Raw genomic sequence first — 23,082 nt, 5'->3', positions numbered from 1 at the left:
GGAGGTGTGATTACTGTGGGCCAGATCCACAAAGAAGTTACGGCGGCGTATCTATTGATACGCCGTGTAACTTCTAGGCTGCTCCGGCGTATCTTTTTTTTGTATCCACAAAACAAGATACGCCTGAATGGGGGCTAGATCCGACTGACGTACGTCTTAGTACGCCGTCGGATCTTAGGTGCATATTTACGCTGGCTGCTAGGTGGCGCTTCCGTTGATTTCTGCGTAGAGTATGCAAATTAGCTAGATACGCCGATTCACAGAACGTACGTCCAGCCGGCGCATTTTTTTACGTTGTTTACGTAAGGCTTTTCTCGGCGTAACGTTACCCCTGCTCTATGAGGCGTACGCAATGTTATGTATGGACGTTGGGCCAGCGTCGAATTTTCAGTCATGTACGTCATTTGCGTAAAATCTTCGCGAATAGGGCTTTGCGTAAATTACGTTCACGTCGTCTAGGCATTGAGCGGGCGTGATTTAATTTGAAAATTCAACGTGATACTGAGCATGCGCGCGCATGCGCCATACGAAAAAAGCGTCATTTTGGGGTCATGCTTACTTTACATAAAACACGCCCCCCTGTTCCTCATTTGATATAGGCGCGCTTACGCCGGGAGATTTACGATACGCCGCCGTAACTTTAGAGGCAAGTGCTTTGTGAATACAGCACTTGCCTCTCAAAGTTGCGGCAGCGTAGCGTTACTACGATACGCTACGCCCATTTAAAATTACGCCGATCTACGTGGATCTGGCCCTGTGTGTCTAAAACCCCACAGCACCAGTTTAGTTTTCCAAACCATCACTGCCCTGCATTGGCTCTGTGGCTCTGTACATCACAGAAGCAGGAAACAACATGCAAAAACGAAACTAGGAACTGCAGGTACATTATATAATTGATTTTTATCTATTTGTAATCGTTTTTAAAAGGAATCAGTTAACTATTATGTCTCTATACCCTGTAAACAGTCATTTCAGCAAAAAAAAAAATTCCTTTACAACTCCTTTAAGTGTCCAAGTGTAACTGTATTACTCATTGGGACACAGGTATACTGGGCATGGGCAGATTTCAAAGCATTCAGAACATCAGTGAAAAAAAAGGCAGCAGTGAAAAATTATTTAACACTTATAATGAGCAAAAATTACAAAACATTAATGATTTTATCTAATAGGATATTAACTCAAGCTAGGTAATTATGCAAACAGCATGCGTGATTACATTTCACGACCACTAATGCTGTTACGCAAAATACGATGCTTCTGTTTTTATACTTTCATATTTTGTAGTCATGGTTTATTTTTACGGAGTTATATTTTCATAAAACCTCTAATGTTAGAAAAAAGACATCTTCCATGTGTACCTATTTTTAAAGGAGCAAACTTCTTGTTTACTAGCTGCTAGGGATGGGCGAACGGTTCGGATGAGCATAAGTTTGGGCCGAACTTTTGCTGTTCGGCAAACATCCAAACAAATGGGTAGTTTAACTGTTTGTTCGCCCCCCCGAACCAACAACAATGCTTTGCCGCGCTGAACAGTGCATTGCAAGCCCTGATTGGCTGAAGCAATGAAAGCTTCAGCCAATTAGGGCACAGAGCACTGTCAGAGTCATGATTGGACACTGTCATGACAACAAGCAGAGGCAGACGTTCCCTTGGCACTGTAAGGGGGCCAGCAACAAATGTGTCCACAGGCAAAGGTGAATGTGGTGGTCAGTCCTCAGGCAGGGCATCAATTTCTCTGTTTAGTGATTTTGCCCATGCTATCCAGCCACAGCATGCAGAGGAGGTAGTGGACTGGCTTACTAAACCTTCCTCATCCTTCTCATCCTTTGTAATGCAAGCAGATTCAAGTCCCTGTAGTTGCCAGAGTGGATAAACCTGTCTCCTTGTCCACATCTATTCCTGCCATAGCCCCAACATTAGCCATGGAGGAGTCAGCTGAGTTATTTGACCACAGCGTCAGCCACTTGCACCTTGATAATGCCAGAGCATTACTGGATTCAGATGTTGGTTCTGAGGTTGGGCATAACAGGAACATGATATAAACAAGACCAAGGATAAATCCAAGGAAAGATCCAAGCTTTACTCACCGGCCAGCCCACTGACAACCGAATCAACCTATCTAACAGTATTCTTTAAAACAGGGGTTTAGTCTGCACACATTTGCAAATACATGCGTAAGCCACAGAGTTTTGTCACGGCACCCTGGTATCTGTGGTCCTATCTCTAGCTTATGAGTGACTCCACAATGGAAGCACATTCTGATGGATAGGTGGAGGTCTGGTGTACTGACAGGAACATGAGCCTAGAGAGAGGGGAGAACACTGGTAGACAAATTTGCATTCCTGTTCCCCCAGCAGCAGCGTATTGCCAAGTTGACTCCAGTGGTAATGATGATGAGGAGATGATGATCATTGCAATTTTTTTTGCCTTCATCAAGAGTACCTCTATAGGGTTATGGTTGGAAGGTGCCACCGACAACCAAAGACCAGTTTTTCTGCACCTGTTTGACAGGTGCATATCATTCCAATTTTTTACAGCAAGGCCAATTCTTGCTTTCATCAAGATAACCTCTATAGGGTTAGAAGTGGGAAGGCGCCACCGACACCCAAAGATCAATTTTTACGCACCCATTACTTCTATCAGTCAAAGTGACATCAGAATGTATCCAAAAAAATCTCTAATCTTGTTCCTACATTGTGGTCTCATCATACACACTGGCTCCCCAGCTGTTGCTGAGCAAAATAAAGGCAGCTTGCAGGAAAAATGTCATTTCTTTTGGCTTTATAAATGCAATTATTGCTGCAGCAAATTCTAGACATGGTACAGATCTGCCACTTTACAGGTAGACTAATGGGTGTTTGAAAGTTCTAGTGCGAACTGAACAGGGGTCCATTCGGCCCATCCCTACTAGCTGCATGCTTGTTCCAGTTTGGTGGTGAATCCAGGACTAAACTTATGGCTTTGGACCTAACTCCTTCAAGGAAAACCTGTTACAAGAGGAACACACATAGGCCACCAATACTGACCTCTCCTAAAAATGCTCAGAAGTCATGCTTACTCATTTCTTGAGATACCTACCTGGAGCAAATAAAAAAATACAGAATCTGGACTTTTCTTTAAAGTGGTTGTAAACCCAATTCATGAAATCTGACCTGGGCACATATATCTGTAGTGTGTACTTATCTATCTCCAAAGCTCTAAGGGCCTGATCCACAGCCAGCGGGTGTAACTTAAATATTCGGATTTAAGTTACACCGCCGGAAAATTTCTACCTAAGTGCCCAATCCACAAAGCACTTACCTAGAAATTTTCTGCGGTGTAACTTAAATCCGGCCGGCGCAAGGCGTTCCTAATTTAATGGGGCGAGTCCCATTTAAATTAGGCACGCTCCCACTCTGGACGTACTGCGCATGCTCCCGACGTCATTTTCCCGACGTGCTTTGCGCAGTTTTACGTTGCGCCGGGTTTTGAGAATCACGACGGGCGTAAAAAAAAAAACGAGTTGCGGCGGGAAAAAAAAAAAGACAGCGACGCGGGATAGAAGGGTCTACTTTTACAAGGTCTAAACAGTTTAGCCCTAATATTGCGACGGCAAACTAATGCTTACGGAGAAAAAACGAAGCGTAAAAGCTTTGTGGATCTCCGTAAGTGCTAATTTGCATACCCGAAGCGGGATTCCGACGAGAAATGCCCCCAGCGGCGGCTGCGGTACTGCATCCTAAGATCCGACAGTGTAAGTCCCTTACACATGTCGAATATTCTGCCTATCTATGAGAAACTGATTCTGTGGATCAGTTCCATAGATAGAAACAGGGATACGACGGCGTATCAGTAGATACGCCGGCGTATCCCTTTTGAGGATCAGGCCCTAAATGCCATGTCTTTCTGCTGCTCTGTTCCATGATGTGCATTTTTCAAAGAATGTAGAAAGGGAAAGACAGCAGATATACTGTGCATGTAAAACTTATGTAGGGAGATTTGTTTCACCCCTGTGTATCATCTGAGGCCATTTACTTCACTGGGTATACGAGAGGATTTACAACCATTTTAATTTTTATTTTAGGCCTGCTAGTTACTGGGAACTGTGGAAGGTGGACACAGCCAAAAAACTTTTTAGGAGGCCCATAATGGCAACCCACATTTCACTTCTGATGTGTGTACTATAAAAACAAATCAACAGTGCCCTATTTCTATCTATCAGTAATGTTTAAATGACAAAAAAAGGAGTGAATCTTGAAGATGTATTCATTTTGGGGCAGATTATTTTGGCAGCCCTCAAAATTTCCACTCGCCTACTAGCATTTGGCGAGTGGATTTAAGCTGGGGGCGAGTGATGACAGGGCTACATGACCAATCTCCCTCCAATCTGTGCCTACACTTAGAGTCCAGATGAGATTGGCGGCCGAAGAGGAAAGGTGCATGCTCGGGAAAAGTAGTCTGGTGAGCCGCGCACAGGCAGAGCTCTCCTTACAATTCTCATTAACCACTTCCCGCCCGGCCTATGGCCGATTTACGTCCGGGAAGTGGTTATGAAATCCTGACAGGACGTTCTAGAACGTCCTGCAGGATTTCATGCCGCGCGCGCCCGTGGGGGCGCGCATCGCGGCGATCGGTGATGCGGGGTGTCAGTCTGACACCCTGCATCTCCGATCTCGGTAAAGAGCCTCCGGCGGAGACTCTTTACCACGTGATCAGCCGTGTCCAACCACGGCTGATCACGATGTAAACAGGAAGAGCCGCCGATGGCTCTTCCTCACTCGCGTCTGACAGACGCGAGTAGAGGATAGCCGATCGGCGGCTCTCCTGACAGGGGGGGTTCGCGCTGATTGTTTATCAGCGCAGCCCCCCCTCGGATCGCCACACTGGACCACCAGGGATGCCCACCCTGGAGCACCAGGGTGGGCAAAAAAAAAAAAAGACAGAAAAAAAAAAAAAAGTCTAAAAAATAAATAAAAAAAAAAACATAAAGAAAAAAGATGCCAGTCAGTGCCCACAAATGGGCACTGACTGGCAACAATCAGTGCTGCCACCCCAGTGTCCATCAGCGCCACCCCAGTGTCCATCAGCGCCACCCCAGTGTCCATCAGCGCCACCCCAGTGTCCATCAGTGCCACCCCACAGTGCCCATCCATGCCCAGTGCCCACCTAGCAGTGCCCATCTGTGCCACCCATAAGTATCCATCAGTGCCGCCCATGAGTGCCCATCTGTGCCGCCTATGTGTGCCCATCAGTGCCGCCCATGAGTGCCCATCAGTGCCGCCTATGTGTGCCCATCAGTGCCGCCTATGTGTGCCCATCAGTGCCGCCTATGTGTGCCCATAAGTGCCGCCTATGTGTGCCCATCAGTGCCGCCTATGTGTGCCCATCAGTGTCGCATACCAGCGCCGCCAATCAGTGCCACCTCATCTGCGCCCGTCAGTACTACCTCATCGATGTCCATCAGTGCCATCTCATCGGTGCCCATTAGTGCCGCCATATCAGTGCCCGTAATTGAAAGAGAAAACTTATTTACAAAAAAATTAACAGAAAAAAATAAAAACGTAATTTTTTTTCCAAATTTTCAGCCTTTTTTTAGTTGTTGCGCAAAAAAAAAAAATCGCAGAGGTGATCAAATACCACCAAAAGAAAGCTCTATTTGTGGGGAAAAAAGGACGCCAATTTTGTTTGGGTACAGTGTAGCATGACCGCGCAATTGCCATTCAAAGTGCGACAGTGCTGAAAGCTGAAAATTGGCTTGGGCGGGAAGCTGCGCAAGTACCTGGTATGGAAGTGGTTAAGCAATGGGACCTAACAGTATGACCTCTCTGAGCCTGCCCCCCTCCCCCGGGCCCCGACCAATGTAGCTGGAGAGCAGAAAGTAATGAGTGAGGTGGAGGATTGCAAAAATTACCACTCCGGTGCAGCGCTCACTGAAAGTTGCCCTGACATGAGAGCGGCAGCCTTCTAGTTTGTGCCGTTTTCTTCTCCTTGTGCTCTATGTAAGTGTCCAGCAGTTCAGCCTGAGCACTGTGAACAGACTGGTCTCAATGTGTGCTGTGCGCTGTCAGTGTGCGCTGTGCTATGGTGTCAATGGCTGTGCAATTGTGTGGATCTCAGCCCTGGATTGTACTCCCTCCCACTGTGCTGCAGCTCCTCTCCTCTCTGCCAGCCTGAATAAAAGGGGGAAGTGGGGACATGCAAGCGTGGAGCCGCACACACATGCTCCTGATGAGATGAATGGGAGAGAGAGAGAGGATGGATGGGAGTTGCAGAGGAGACAGCAAGAGAATGGGGAAGAGACCCAGTTCTAGTGCCCTGTCCCTCTGGTCTGCCCCCAGTGCCCAGTCCCTCTGGTCTGCCCCCAGTGCCCTGTCCCTCTGGTCTGCCCCCAGTGCCCTGTCCCTCTGGTCTGCCCCCAGTGCCCTGTCCCATTTTGTTAAAGTTGTTGTTGGTAATATTGAATTTTGTAACTTGATTCTGCATAAAACATTGTCATTCCATGAGATAATCTACGAGGGCGTGTTTACGGGTGCAATTAGGCGCAGGGCAGTATATGAATGAGGTGGGGCAACTGGTGGCGAGTAACTCTTGAGGCCTGGCTAGTAGCTCAGGACTTGAAATTTTGAGCCCTGATTTTGGTATACATTTTCCCAAGCATGTGGTCCTGTGTGTGGTCTGTGAAGGTTCTCATTTATCCAGGGCATGGTATGGCCAGTAGCAGTTAGTCACATTTAGTTGGACTTGTTCTTAAAGACTTTGGGCCAGATCCACAGCCAGCCGCCGTAACTTAAATATTCCCATTTAAGTTACACTGCCGCAAAATTTCTACCTAAGTGCACGATCCACAAAGCACTTACCTAGAAATTTTCGGCTGTGTAACTTAAATCCGGCCGGCACAAGGCGTTCCTATTCAAATGGGGCGAGTCCCATTTAAATTAGGCGCGCTCCCGCGCCGGACGTACTGCGCATGCTCACGACGTAATTTTCCTGACGTGCTTTGCACGGTTTTACGTTGCGCCGGGTTTTGAGAATCGCGACGGGCGTAAAAAAAAAAATACAAGTTGCGGTGGGAAAAAATAAAATTTGAAAAAAAAAAGACGGCAACGCGGGATAGAAGGGTCTACTTTTACAAGGCCTTAACAGTTTAGGCCTTGTAAAAGCAGCCCTAATATTGCGTTTGCAAACTAATACTTACGGAGAAAAAACGAAGCGTAAAAGCTTTGTGGATCTCCGTAAGTGCTAATTTGCATACCCGAAGCGGCATTTCGACGAGAAATGCCCCCAGCGGCGGCCGAGGTACTGCATCCTAAGATCCGACAGTGTAAGTCCCTTACACATGTCGGATCTTCTCCCTATCTATTGGAAACTGATTCTGTGGATCAGTTCCAAAGATAGAAACAGGGATACGATGGCGTATCAGTAGATACGCCGTCGTATCCCTTTTGTGGATCTGGCCCTTTAATCCTATCTTCCGTGAAGAGAAGCTGGCAGTGTGTGTGCATCCACCTTGCAGCGCTATGCAGGTAGCCAAATAGAAGTGTATGCACACGCAGAAGGGCACAATCGCACGTCAAAGTTTGACATGTGGGCACTGGGCAGGAGTGGGTGCACAGGTCTGATCTTGGGCACTGTGTATTCGAAATCTATGCCCGTAATTCGAACTTTGACATTCAATTTGTGCAGCCGCTGTGTATGCATTATTTTCTATGAGCTTCCTGCATGCAGCTCCAAGGTGAAGGCACATGCACCTGCCAGCGGCTCTGCTTGGAAGATGGGATTAAATGCACATCTAAGTGAGCCCTTAATGTTGAAGAGGTTTCTCTGCTTATCTTAGTGGTGTATTTTGGTTTTGTGCTGCCCTAGGGAAGGCTAAAATCGGGTGCACCCCATCTAAATTTGTCCCACCCCAGTTATGGTATACCGTTCTTGGCTCAGGGTCTGATGAGGAAGGTGCAGTCATTCACAGTGAACTACCCTGAGACATGATTCGTCTAAGTGCCACATATGTGGTCAATAGCACAGAGGGTGGGGTCAGCAGGGTATAGTACAGGGGTCAGTAGGGCAGAGCATGGGGTCAGTGGGACAGAGGATGGGGTCAGCAGGGCACAGGAGGGGGTCAGCGGGGCAAAGGACACGGTCAGTATGACAGAGCATGTGTTCCATGACTAGAATGTAGTCAGCAGGGCAGAGGATGGGGTAAGCAGAGTATAGTACAGGGGTCAGTAGTGCAAAGGATGGGGTCAGTAGTGCAGGGGATGGGGTAAGCCTGGCATAGGAAAGAGATCAATAGGGCAAAGGATAGGGTCACTGCTGGCAGGGCTCTCAGTGGAGCTGCTCCTTCCCACACTGCATACAGCTGAGGTTGGATTATTTTACAGACACAGCCTCAATCTGCACCACGTGTAGTTGGCTGTTGCAGCTCTGCTGCCTCTCCAATATGAGGATTTCACAGGTCAGAACTGCAACAGCCAGCTACACACAGTGTAGATAGAGGTTTTATCTGTAGAGAATCCAATCTCAGCTGTGTGCAGGTAGGAGCAGCTCTGCTTTATGTCCTGAGTACAGTAGGAGAATGGGGGGGAGGAATTTACCAATCCCTAAAATGTCGCTTAAGGCAAACACCTTGTTTGCCTTATGGTAGATACGCCCCTGGCTTATCTACGCAGCGTTTTGATAAGTATTCGCGAGCCGTGGATGCTTAATGGATAAGCAGTGACCCATTTTATATTATAGAATGTAAAAGAAGATGTACAGATGAGGAACCAACCTCCTAAAGAATATGTAAACCCAACATCTCATATTCCTGATGTGTGCCTGCTGTACCATGTACTTGTATGGAAAAGTATCCTGCTCTCTATGTATTGCTCCTTTATGTGAAATCCATGGTGTCCCCACCAGCCCCTCTGCTTTCCTATTAAAAACACAGTGGTCAGCAGTATTCTAGCTATGCTGGGAACTCAGCCTGCTCTCCTTAAATGATCAGACTTGTCCTGACATGCCCCCCCCCCCCCCTCAACCTTTCACTAGGAGGATCAGTGTACTGCTGTTTCTCCTCCTCCAACTCTTATTCAGCGGAGAACAGAGGGAATGCAATCCCTTATATAAAAAAAAGGGGGAAATAGGTGTTTATAATGTACACAAATGTTTTTCTTTCATTTCTATTTTAAACTGAATGGGCTGATTTACAACTTTAACTCCTTGTAAAAAAACAACTTTGGTTGTAGGCTTGAAATGCGTTAATCATTTCAATGTATATGCTTCAGAGCAGTAATATGCAATTCTTGGTACAAATGTAAATTGCTGTTTTTAAATGAAACTATTAATGTCTTGAATTTATGCAATGTCTTAATTACTTTAATATGATTTCTGTCTGTTTTTTTTAGAAATCCTGAAAACCTTGTTTACTTCCTGATGAAAAATTACAGCATACCAAAAGCCTGCTTCTCTAAACCTCCAACAGCAGCACAGCTACCGTACAGTATGTAAATTATAAATCCAGGCATAAAATTCAAAACAGTTTGGCTAGCTATTTACAGTTGATCATTGCTTTAGAGCAGTGGTCTACAAACTTTGCTTTATCTGGCCTTTGGTGTATTTTTCCTCCCACTGATATGAGAAACTATTCTACCAACTGACATCAACAATGGGGCACCATTTCTACTACTGACACCAACAATGGGGCATTATTCCTTCTAATGATACCAACAATTGGGGCACTGTTCCTTACCCTAATACCAAATGTGATAATGTTTACTCCCACAGATGCTAGGGAAATGTCCATTCCTGCTGGTCACAGTCTGGCCCCCCTAAAGTCTGAAGGACAAAAAACTGTCCCTTTGTATAGAAAGTTTGGAGACCCCTGTTTTAGAGAATAACAATATAGCTATTTTACCATATCCAGGGATTTCAAGCAACTTTGCAAATATACAGTACATTTTTCTTTCTCTGCACTTTGTGAGCTTTCACAAGATACCCAGGCCAGTGTAAACTTTGCTTTGTTTACATCCACCTTGTCTGCATCTGCATTGGACAACGTGAGAACAAGAAAGAAGTATGTTTTATTCACCTATATTGATTGATTTTCTTTAACTGCTTTATACATTTAGCTGCCCACATTCCCATAACATGCAATTTCAGAAAGTCAAAATAGAAAGCAAAATGCCTAACTAGAGACATTGGCCCAGATTCTCAAAGGACTTACGACGGCGCAGTGGCCATGTACGCCGTTGTAAGTCCTAATCTGGCCCGTCGTATCTATGCGACTGATTCTTAGAATAAGTTACGCATAGATATCCATTAGATCCGACAGGCGTAAGTCTCTTACACCGTCAGATCGTAACTGCAATTTATTTTTTTGCCCGCTAGGTGGCGCTTCTGTCGATTTCCGCGATGAGTATGCAAATTAGCTAGATACGCGAATTCCCGAACGTACGCGTGGCCGACGCAGTAAAGTTACGACGCTCACGTTAGGCTTTTCCCGGCGTAATGTTGCCCCTGCTATATGGTGGCATAAGTGCGGCGCAACAATGTTAAGTATGGCCGTCGTTCCCGCGTCGAAATTTTAAAAAGTTACGTCGTTTGCGTAAGTGGTCCGTGAATGGGGCTGGACGTCATTTACGTTCACGTCGAAACCAATGATGTCCTTGCGACGTCATTTGGAGCAATGCACACTGGGATATTTTACGGACGGCACATACGCAGTTCGTTCGGCGCTGGGATGCGCTTCATTTAAATGATACACACCCCCTACCCGCCGAATTTGAATTCCGCCGGGTGATTTACGCTACACCGCCGCAACTTTACAGGCAAGTGCTTTGTGAATAAAGCACTTGCCTGAAAAACTTGCGACGGCGTAACGTAAATCGGATACGTTACGCCGCCGCATAGATACGCCAATCTACCTGAATCTGGGCCACTGTTCTCAATCCTTGTCTGGGACATATGTTTTCGACATAGTAACTTGTGCAGCAGCTACCTGATTCCAACACTGATCTTCAGTGATTTCATCAATGCAATGCAACTTAGAAATAATGTACGTCTGCTAGAAGAGAAGATTTTTAACCAAACATATATATAAAGAAAAAGCTACCCCATTTTCACATCGCATGGTCCAGACATGTGATGGCAGATCTCAAAGCCTGGGGTAAGAAAAGTCAGAGGGTAAGAAAAGTCAGAGGGTAAGAAAAGTCAGAGGGTAAGAAAAGACAGAGGGTAAGAAAAGACAGAGGGTAAGAAAAGACAGAGGGTAAGAAAAGTCAGAGGGTAAGAGGCAAACAATGTTGGCTGTTTTTGCAGTGCAGTATCTTGGTTGCTTGGTTTTGGTTGGCTGCTCATAATCCTGTATTATTTTGAATTGTTCTCTGTGCAGTGAGCCTTGTGCCAAAAAATGACCATTCCTGGACTTCTAGCCTTGAAAACAAACAAATCATGATTTGTGATTTATGCAGCCCTGTAATTGTTATACACACACACACACACACACACACACACAAATACCAGAACTTTACTCCTATATGTGAACAGTATCCTCAGGAAATTTTTCTGCTAGAATAGCAGATAAAAGATTTAACTGTCTGGTACTGGTAATAGGCACCATTGTTTTGAAACAATTCATTGCTTTTCAGTTAGAGTTCCTCTTTAACTGTGTCTAAGCTAACCACGGTTGTTAGATGACAATTGGATGCAGAAGCAGGATCCACCCATCCAACAATAATCAGTCACATTAGATGTCACTTTATCCACAGCTGTCAACAGTGTAAAGGGACTGGAGCTAGAAGGCGAGCCCCTTTATGCAGCCACTGTAGGTGCCACTTCTCCTTGTCTTAAAGAAAAGTCTTGTTTCCAACAAAAATATTGCTTCGACCTTCTTTAAAGTATACGTAAAGTCAAAACTTTTTATTTTTCAATTTGGGTAGAGTTATGCCCTGTACACATGATCTGAGTTTCCGTCGGAATAAACTCCAACGGGTTTTCCCAACGGAATTTCATTCAAGCTTTCTTGCATACACACGGACACACCAAATTCCGACCGTCAAAAACGCTGTGACGTACAACACTACGACGAGCCTAGAAAAATGAAGTTCAATGCTTCCGAGCATGTGTTCGAATTGTTTCCGAGCATGCATGTTTTTTTCTCCGTGGGAATTCCATACAGACGAACGGAATTTCCGATAGAAATTGTTTCCGTCGGAAAAAAAGAGAACATGTTCTCTTTCTAACTCCATCAGAATTTCCGATGGAAAAAGTCAGATGGGGCATACACATGATCGGAATATCAGATGAAAAAATTCCATCTGACTTTTTCCGTGTGTACGAGGCATAAGGGAGGGTTATAACCCTTGTCAGTTTTTATTTTTATCTGTGTCCCATTGGGGAGATTCTTCTTCACTTCCTTTCATATGGCCAAATATGTGAGAGGAAATCCCTTAAAAGTAAGAGAATCACTGGTTGTCACCCGGGTTACCAGAACAAGTGTCCCTTTTGGAAGAGTTCCCCTGTATTCCTGTTCTGCTGACAACCCAAAATGTGGGTTTTCTTTCACTTTCACTCTCAGTGATAATGGTAAACAGGCTAAATAGTGAGGATGAATCACCCAATGAGGACGCAGAGAGCAAAAAAAACAAAAAACGACAGAGGTTCTAATCCCTTAGATGAAAGAGTGCCCCAGGGATAGTGTGGGCAAAAAAAAACCAGGATAAATGGAAAGAGAGTGCAAAAAGTACCAGTATATAAAAATATAGGGCCAGATTCTCAAAGGGCTTACGACGGCGCAATGCCATTTGCGCCGTCGTAAGTCCTAATCTGGCCCGGCATATCTATGCGACTGATTCTTAGAATCAGTTACGCATAGATATCCATTAGATCTGACAGGCGTCAGGCTCTTACGCTGTCAGATCTTAGATGTAATTTTTTTTCCCGCCGCTAGGTGTTGCCGACGTCGTTTTCCCCGTCGTCTATGCAAATGAGCTATTTACGCGAGATTCCCGAACGTACGCGCGGTCGACGCAGTGAATTTACGACGTTTCCGTAGCTTTTGCGACACATAAAATTGCCCCTGCTATATGAGGGGCAACCAATGTTAAGTATGGCCGTCGTTCCCGTGTCGAAATTTAAAAAAGTACGTCGTTTGCGTAAGTCGTCTGTGAATGGCGCTGGACGCCATTTACTTTAACGTCGAAACCAATGACGTCCTTGCGACGTCATTTAGCGCAATGCACGTCGGGAAATTTTAGGGACGGCGCATGCGCAGTACGATCTCCACGGGAACGCGCCTAATTTAAATGATCCACGCCCCCTACCTGGATCATTTGAATTAGACGGGCTTGCGCCGGAGAATTTACGCTACGCCGCCGCAACTTTACAGGCAAGTGCTTTGTGAAGCACTTGCCTGTAAAACTTGCGGCCGCGTAACGTAAACGAGATACGTTACGCCGCCGGAGTTTTACTCAATTCTACGAGAATCTGGCCCATAGATTTTATTCCATATAGAAAAATATGCACATGAACATTTAAAACATTGAATAGAACAAAAATGAAGATATAAATATACAGCTGCTACTTGTTGCAACACACAATAAGCTTCTAGACATCAAGTCGAGTAAGGATTGTGGTCACAGCAGAACCTGACATGTTTCAGAAAACACTAAACGTTTTTTCTATTAATGGTGTGCTCATTTCCTTCCTCATGGGTTAAAATAGAGGCATGCTGATATATTTCTATTGAAAAGAATATATAAATATGTATCAACATATAAATGATTGAGTAAACAAACATAAATTAAATGTGGTAGTTATTTTCAAAAGGCAGAAAAAAATATATACTGTATAATAATGTTTATAATGCTTAGTACTCACAGATTGTATGTTCCTTTAAGACAGAAAAAATATTGCACAACATCATTGCAGATAGATTGGGTCCCATGTTCCGCAGGCCACCAAAGTCCTGTGATCGCTTTTCAGAGGTAATGTGTATTGTCATACAGAGAACGTGTGGCAACTACTGGCAGATGAAGGGGAAACCAGCGCGCATGTGCAAGACAACCAAGTGTCCCAGCACCTGCGCAAAGTGTTGCAGCCCAAAGGGATAATGCCTCCGACCCCAATAAAACAAAACAGGGTGCGGAGGCCCCCTTGTGTCGGGGAGCCTCGATGAGCCACGAGGCTAGGGTGAAAAGCCTGCATCCACACTGATAGCAAACCAGATGTCAAAGTATTGTTTATAAATGATGAAAACAAAGGAATTAGGGTGCAACTGCGAGAACATAGGTCTGTCTGTAAAAAAAACAATAAATAGAACGCAATCTGCAAAGACCAAAGGCATATAAATAATAATACAACAAAAGAGAGTATAAGTACACAAGATAAGCACATATAAACAAAACATTGGCATTACTATGATTGATGTACATTTTAAAGGGCAGACAATGTAGTAAATATATTTTATATATATATATATATATATATATATACTGCCGTGACATCAAGTGATGGCTCAATAAACAATATACATCAAAGAATACAAATTAATGGATTAGAATACAGATGACGTAAGATGTCGTAAGAATACAATGAAAATAGAAAATGGAAAATGAAGGATGAAAAATAGAAAAATAGGAAAATAAAAAGTCTGCTATAGGAATCTACAGCTCTTTGTCAAAGCCTCCTGTCCCAAAGCCTGGTAGAAAGGGTTTTAAATTAAATGCCTCGTTTAGGCCTGGTGGAGAGGTGGCATTTAAATCAGATATCCACCTGAGCTCTCGTTGCAGGAAATATTTGTTAAAATCTCCACCACGTGAGCTGGGGTGTATTCGGTCTAAAACTAGAACAGATACTGTTGGGCAAATACCGCTGTGGGTATGGCATCGTGTCTAACTAGTGGAAGATCGGGGTTGCTAGTTTGCATTGCCCTTAGATGTCGGTATAACCTTTGCCATAGTTTCTGTACGGTTTTACCTATGTAAAAACAGTTACAACTGCGTAGTAAGAGGTATACCACCCCTGTAGTCTGGCAAGTAGAGTAATGTTTAGGAACAAAACGAATGCCGTTGGGTAAGTAATTGTCTTTTCTGTAATCCATGTATTTACAGTAGGAACAAGACCCACAAGGCAATGTCCCCATCGTTTTACATGGATCACCTTGATTCTGGCCACAAAATTTGCTCTTGACTAGCAAGTCACCTACAAAGGTTGCCCGTCTGTAGGTGATGATGGGAGTTGGAGGTACAAAGGGTTCCTGACGTAGGGTCTGCAGTTAGGAGGTGCCCGTATTTTTTGCATATTTCCATTAATTTAAAATGGTCATTAGTGTATGCAGTGATTATTCTATGGCTCTAATTTGAGTTTTTTGTCTTTTTGGGAGCTAATGCCTGTTACTACCCTCTGTGCGATGAAATGCCTTTTTGAGGCATTCAAGTAGACGTTTCTTGAGGTTATTAGCCTCACGTTTGAAATCCGAATGATTGGAACAATTGCGCGTGATGCACAGGTACTGGCCGCAAGAAATGGAATTAATGAGCGATCTTGGGTAAAAACTAGATGAGTGGAGGATTGTGTTTCCTGCAGTCGGCTTCCTGAATAATTTACAGGAAAGCAGATTTGTATGATTGTTGAAAATTTCAACGTCCAAAAAGGTGACTTTACATCAGGGGCCTTTTAAAGAGCGAGGACCACTTAAGTGACTTGGTAACTGGTTTCGGGCCACAATAAGTGGAGCGGACAAAAGACTGATCCCTGTCCGCTCTGTATATGCAGAGCGGACACGGACACAGCCCACTCTACTCTGTGGGCCATCCCATCCGCCGTAGACATCCGTGCAGTGTTTTCAGCAAATATCTCCTTAACCATGTAGGGTAAGGAGATATTTCTTGCACCTACACGTAAGCCTTAATCTAGCCTTAATCTAGGTTTACCTGTAGGTGCAAGTTGTCAAAATGGGTTTACAACCACTTTAAAATAAACAAATCTTCTATTGCCTGTGTATCTGTTTTACATCAATGATATCATCAAAGCCATTTGATCTATCCTCAGGTATTCTAATCGTTGTTCTCTCTTTCCAGTGCTGGACACAGTACAGCTGTGCATTATGGGAATTCTTACCATACTCACCACAATCTCAATCATTCTCTATCTGGAAGAGGTCATGTATCTAAGAAAAAAAGTGAAATGTGTGATAAAGAGAAATACATCTTTATGGAGCAGTGCAGCCCCCACAGTAAGACCATTTACTATATACAGTTTTATGTGAATATATTTTAATAACACAGTCAACACTAAAATGATAAAAAAAACATTTTTTTTAGCTTAAAAAAAAAGAAATTGGTTGATGGCATCTAACCAGCTTTATAAATGTCTTCTATCAAGCTTTATACAATAACTGGTATGTGTTGTTCCTGTCCATGCGTGCTCAACCTGTGGTCCTCCAGCTGTTGCGGAGCTACAAATCCCATCATGCCTATGCCTTTGGGAGTCATGCTTGTAACTGTCTCATGGGACTTTCTGCAACAGCTGGAGGGCCACAGGTTGAGCACTCATGCATGTAGCCCCCAAACCAGTGGCGACTGGTGGTACATCAGGAACCTCGTTACGCTGACTGCAGCCTAAGATATGCGCGGCATAAGGCTCTTATGCCCGCATATCTTAGGCTGCATTCTTGCGATGGCCGCTAGGTGGCGTTCCCGTTGTGCTCAGCGTATAGTATGCAAATTGCATACTAACGTCGATTCACAACGTTGCGCGAGCCCTGCGTACGCAGTTTACGTTGTTTCCGTATGGCGGTTTTCGCGTAAGGCTGCCCCTGCTATTAGCAGGGGCAGCCAATGTTACGTATACACGTCGTTCCCGCGTCGCGAAATTTCAAATTTACGTAGTTTGCGTAAGTGATTCGTGAATGGTGCTGGACGCCATTCACGTTCACTTTGAAGCAAAAGACGTCCTTGCGACGTCATTTGCCGCAATGCACGTCGGGAAAGTTTCCCGACGGAGCATGCATTCTACGATCGGCGCGGGAACGCGCCTAATTTAAATTATTCCCACCCCCTACGGGATCATTTAAATTGCGCACGCTTACGCATTTTGCCGGCACTCCCACGCAATTTAAGGAGCTAAGGGCAGCGCAGTAAATTTGCGGGGGCGCAGGGCAAAAACGTTGCCCTGCGCCTCTGCAAAAAAAGCGCAAATGTACCTATGTACCTATAATGTACCTTATTTAAATGATGCAGATACAGCTTCAGTATGAGTTCCTATCAAATTTACATGCCCCAAGCCAAGGCATGTTGTGTCTTCAGACACTTGCAATAGTACACTTTTTAATATCCAATTATTATATAACATGATAATGGCTGCCCAAAAATACCTTGCCAACTCTGAGGCACAAGCAGCATAAGGAATAGAGCATTTCATGGACATCACCTTTATCATGAGCTGTCCATCTCTAAGCAGCAATGTAGGGTCTTTAGAGGGCAGACGATAATAAAAATCAAAATGCTGCACTATTGTGAATACTAAAACATAAGTAGAATCATAAATTCAGTTAAATTAATCCAAACATACTATATATCACATAATTTGCAGCAGGTATATAATATTAAAAACGTTATCCGCATAACTCTGTACACTGACATCACAAACTGAATATCTCGGTGATATGACCAGGTTGGCCAAAAGAGATTGAAATACAGTGGAGCCCAAGTAGGAGTTGATGCAGCGCTGCCTTCATGTACCCACTCCATCACTGAAGCCTTGTCTATCTTATTATACAAGTGAATGTAACAATTTTATTAATAGAACATGGCATTATGGAGAGCACTGTGTTTCCTTCCTTTTGTCTTTGAGCACAGATTGATTTCCTGGAGTGAGAATAGCTTTCATCCACCGGAAAAGATACAGCCTTCCAACCGGAAAGGAGTCCTGGCTATAAAAAGGATAAGCGTGAGCGACCTTTTCCTTTTTAAAAGGTTATACTTTATCAACAAAGTGAGGGTGTACCGATAACAATTTGTTGGAGGTCTCACTGAAAGTAACACAAGAGTGATTTGATGGTGAAAGATCACAGAAATACTCATGGACAATCTTTTATTTGTTTACTAGTCTGTGTGTTCACATTTGTGTATATCACTGGGATATTCAGATTTTAAATCACCTTTTTTATTATTATTGATTTTATTTATGATGTGTTTATGTAAATGCTGCGATATACTGTATGTTTGGACTGATTTAACCGAATTAATGACTCCACTTGCTTTTTAGTATTTACAGTAGCACAGCATTTTGATTTTATTATTTTTGGTGTTCATAATTTTATGCCAGCAGCTTTTTACTAATAACACTGAGTGCTCAAAAAAAAATCAGATGAAAGATCTGGTGTTGAGCAGATGGATAAGGAGAAATTGTTTATAGTTTTTCCTAGAGTTATGTAGAGTTGTTGTGCAACAAAATCTTTTGAGCTAGAAATCTTACATTCTCCAAAAAGTCCCTATTAACAAACAATACGAAGAAGAGTACCGTCTGCTTGGTGGCAGTGAGTAAAAGGAGTAGAGACCTCCAGGTGGATACTGTGTAAAAAAGTGGGGGTTTATAACATTGATACAAGTTTGGATAAAAAAAATTTATTGAGGAAATGGTTGGGGGCTATCAGAAAAAAATGGACCTTGTAAATTTCATATAAGGTCTGCTTTAAGCTGAACAATCTTTATTTTTTTATGCATAGAGTATGTCCCCAGTAGTTGTATTATGTTTTATATGTAGCGACCCCCTGGCAGGAAAGAAAACCTTGGGGCAGATCCACATACATCCGCGTGGGCACAGCGTATTTGAGATACGCTACGCCGCTGTAACTTACTTTGATATTCTTTGAATCCTGAAAGAATTTGCGCCCTAAGTTACGGCGGCGTAGGGTATCTCTCGCGGCGTAAGGGCGTGTTTTCTTTAAATGAAGCGTGTCCCCACGCCGAACGAACTGCGCATGCCCCGTCCGTCAAAACTCCCAGGGTGCATTGCTCCAAATGACGTCGCAAGGACGTCATTGTTTTCGACGTGAACGTAAATGGCGTCTAGCCCCATTCACGGACGACTTACGCAAACGACGTAAAATTTTCAAAATTATACGCGGGAACGACGGCCATACTTAACATTGAGTACGCCACCAGATAGCAGCTTTAACTATACGCCGCAAAAAGCCGAACGGAAACGACGTAAAAGAATGCGACGGCCGCTCGTACGTTCGTGGATCGTCGGAAATAGCTAATTTGCATACTTGACGCGGATTACGACGGGAACGCTACCTAGCGGACGTCGAAAAATTGCATCTAAGATCCGAAGGCGTACGAAGACGTACGCCTGTCGGATCTAACCCAGATGCCGTCGTATCTTGTTTTGAGGATTCAAAACAAAGATACGACGCGGGAATTTTGAAATTACGCCGGCATATCATTAGATACGCCGGCATATCATTAGATACGCCGGCGTATCACTAGATACGCCGGCGTACTTTCTTTGTGGATCTACCCCCTCATAATATTACTCCAGACTGGACCGAGGGCTGTAGTGGATAATCGAAATAACATTGGACACCAGTCACATTTGTCTTTTCCAGATATTTTTTGCTCCAGGCTTACTGGGAGAGAGAGGGTTAGGGCTTCATATACTTCCAGCAACATATTTTTAGACTCCAACCACATCACTGACATCACAGTTCATAAAGAGAACGTAAACCATGGTGTATTGCTAAAAAAAAAGGATTATCGGTTAATCACTGGCAGCTCTGTCTTCAGAGCTCCATAGCCAGTGGTTACCTCAATGCCTCCTCACCAAGGAAGTAACAGAAACGCAAACTACTACACTCTCCTCCCCAGGCTGCAGCCTGTGGAAAAACAGGACTCACCAAGCCACTCCTTAAATATGTTCTATCCTCCCCCAGTGTGGGGAGTAGAATGTTAGATTACAAATGGTCTTACAGATCTGCAAAGAAGGTTAATTGTAAGGTATTTGCCTTTCATCACAATTAGTAAGGGCAAACACACTCAAGTACATCTATTTATAAAGTAACAAGAGTAACCCTTTCAGTGTGCAGTTGAGTCCCAGTGTAGCCACAGGTTGATATGAATACTGAATAATAAGAACAGCAATATCATCTGTGCTTAACCCCTTCACACCTAGCTCCACATCCCTTTAAATGAGTCTTTATTCCCAGGGGTAGGATGGACTTCCCCAATCATGTGATTCCTGTGATTGGCTATCTTAGTGGTCACATAATCGAGAGCTTGTCTTGTCAGATCCCAATAATAACAACAAGAGATTGATGCATTTTTTGCATTAAAGTCCACCCTCTTTGCTGCCACTGATATGCGGTACGTGGGTGGAAAGAGGTTAAAAAATGCAAGGAAAAGCTAAAGCATGGGAAGACTCATGCCGCATACACACCATCACTTTATGTGATGAAAAAAAACGACATTTTCTGTGAAGTAAAAAACGACGTTTTTGAAACTTCAATTTTCAAAGACGAAGTTGCCTACACACCATCGTTTTTCTCACAATGTTCTAGCAAAGCGAGGTTACGTTCCACCACGTTTTTCCATTGAAGCTCGCTTCATAAGTAGCTTCTGGGCATGCGCGGATGAAAAAACGTCGTTTTAAACGACGTTTTTGCTACACACGGTCAATTTCTGTGAAGTAAAAGTTGACGTTTTGAAAAACGACACATAAAATTGAAGCATGCTTCAATTTTTTTTGGTCGTTTTTTAGAAGACATAAAACGACGTTTTCCCCCACACACGGTCAATTAAAGTGACGTTTTTAAAAACGTCATTTTTTTTTCATCACATAAAACGACCGTGTGTACGCGGCATTACTTTCTAATCCTGTGACAACTCATACAGTTTGTATTTCCCATCACTTTCTATACTGGAGACAATGGTCATTGGACAGGCAACGAAAGGTGTATCTCCCTAGCAGGCACTTAGTAATAAAAAATATTACATCATTTCCAACCTATCCACATTCTATAAAAAGCTACAAAACAAGTTTTGACTTTACATAAATATTTTCCATCTTATCACTGATCTTTTCACTTTTTTGAAGACAGAACTTTGAGCAAATCACATTTCTGTATACCTAGAAGTACCAGACAGTAAATCACAGGTTCATTTTAAAGATCATACAAATAGATATATTTTTGTAGGACATTATTCCATTTGCAAGTAGTACCAATGTTTGCCCAAGATAATCACAAAAAATAGCAGAGCTGTATCGTGTGTTTTCTTGTAGATCATCTCATTTTTCTATTGTTTGTCCCTGTGGATACCTCGTTCAACTGGGTTTATAGAAACCGCTGTGGGCACGTAAGTAACAATTACATACAGAAAACTGCATACGCTTAAAATACTAAAGGCACTTTCAAAAATATACTATGAGTGTGGATTGAAAAGTTCTTAGCCTTGCATGAAGAGAGTTTACTTAACATAATCCCCTTTCAAGTCTTTGCACTTACACCATCAAAGTTTCAATGCCAAAATGCCAGTTTTCCTGGTCTGCAAAAAAAAAAACCTGTGTTACGGCATGTATAACCTACTCGTTGAAGAAAATCTGGTTCCACTGAGATGGCTTTTGAGCTTCGGAAAGAGGTAGAAGTCCAAAGGTGCTAGATTTGGTGAATATGGTGGAATACATTTGAAGCCTCATGATGGATTGTTGCCCTTGCAAATGTGAAAGTGTAAGGATGCGTATTGTCCTTTTGGAACAGCACACCTTGTGTCAGCATCCAAGGCCTTTTGGATTTTATTTCTTCACAAAGTTAGGTTAGCTTGTTAGCAGAAGAGACATTGGGGGTTATTTACTAAAACTGTATGGTGCAAAATCTGGTGCTTCCAGGTTTTACAGGTGAATCTCGAAAAATTTGAATATCGTGCAAAAATTAATTTATTTCACTATTGCACCTTAAAAGGTGAAACTAATATGAGATAGACTCATTACATGCAAAGCAAGATAGTTCAAGCCGTGATTTGTCATAATTGTGATGATTATGGCTTACAGCTCATTAAAACCCCAAATCCACAATTTCAGAAAATTTGAATATTGTGAAAAGGTGCAATATTCTAGGCTCAAAGTGTCCCACTCTAATCAGCAAATTAAGCCATAACACACCTGCAAAGGGTTCCTGAGCCTTTAATTTTTCTCTCAGTCTGGTTCAGTAGGAATCACAATCATGGGAAAGACTGCTGACCTGACAGTTGTGCAGAAAACCATCATTGACATCCTCCATAAGGAGGGAAAGCCTCAAAAGGTAATTGCAAAAGAAGTTGGATATTTCCAAAGTGCTGTATCAAAGCACATTAATAGAAAGTTATGTGGAAGGGAAACGTGTGGAAGAAAAAGGTGCACAAGCAGCAGGGATGATCGCAGCTTGGAGAGAATTGTCAGGAAAAGGCCATTCAAAAGTGTTGGGGACTTTCACAAGGAGTGGACTGAGGTTGGAGTCAGTGCATCAAGAGCCACCACACACAGATGGATCCTGGACATGGGCTTCAAATGTCATATTCCTCCCGTCAAGCCACTACTGAACAACAAACAATGTCAGAAGCCTCTTACCTGGGCTAAAGTGGTCCTCTTTTCTGATGAGAGCAAATTTTGCATCTCATTTGGAAACCAAGGACCCAGAGTATGGAGGAAGAATGGAGAGGCACACACTGCAAGATGCTTGAAGTCCAGTGTGAAGTTTTTACAGTCTGTGTTGATTTGGGGAGCCATGTCATCTGCTGGTGTTGGTCCACTGTGCTTCATTAAGTCCGGGGTCAACGCAGCCATCTACCAGGAGATTTTAGAGCACTTCATGCTTCCTTCAGCAGACAAGCTCTATGGCAGGGGTGTCAAACTCAATTTCATCGTTGGCCGCATTAGCATTATGATTGCCCTCAAAAGGACCGGTTGTATCGTATCGTATCCCCTCCCCTTTCATTAGATGTCAAGAACCACCCCACCATCAGAAATTGAGTCCCCAACTTTCCCTTACATCACAGTGCACCCCCTTACCTTATGCTGCTGCTGGGAAGAAGCTGAATGCATTGCTTGATAGCAGAAAGTAAGGGTCTGGAGGAGGACCAGAGGAGGGCTGAA

At 43.5% G+C, this 23,082-nt stretch overlaps 1 protein-coding gene across 1 annotated transcript in view; it reads left to right on the top strand.

The window, feature by feature from the left end:
* SLC51A (solute carrier family 51 subunit alpha) overlaps positions 1-23,082 on the top strand; it is a 59,751-nt gene that overhangs the window by 5,529 nt on the left and 31,140 nt on the right. The window contains exons 2-4 of the mRNA XM_040349616.1: positions 9,363-9,457; positions 16,035-16,189; positions 21,238-21,311. Of these exons, the coding sequence (XP_040205550.1) occupies positions 9,363-9,457; positions 16,035-16,189; positions 21,238-21,311 (324 nt within the window). The remainder of the gene's footprint in view (positions 1-9,362; positions 9,458-16,034; positions 16,190-21,237; positions 21,312-23,082) is intronic.

Source organism: Rana temporaria, chromosome 4, assembly GCF_905171775.1.
Source record: "Rana temporaria chromosome 4, aRanTem1.1, whole genome shotgun sequence".
In the NCBI taxonomy this organism is placed as follows: domain Eukaryota; kingdom Metazoa; phylum Chordata; class Amphibia; order Anura; family Ranidae; genus Rana; species Rana temporaria.
This window is presented reverse-complemented; position numbering and strand designations above follow the sequence as displayed.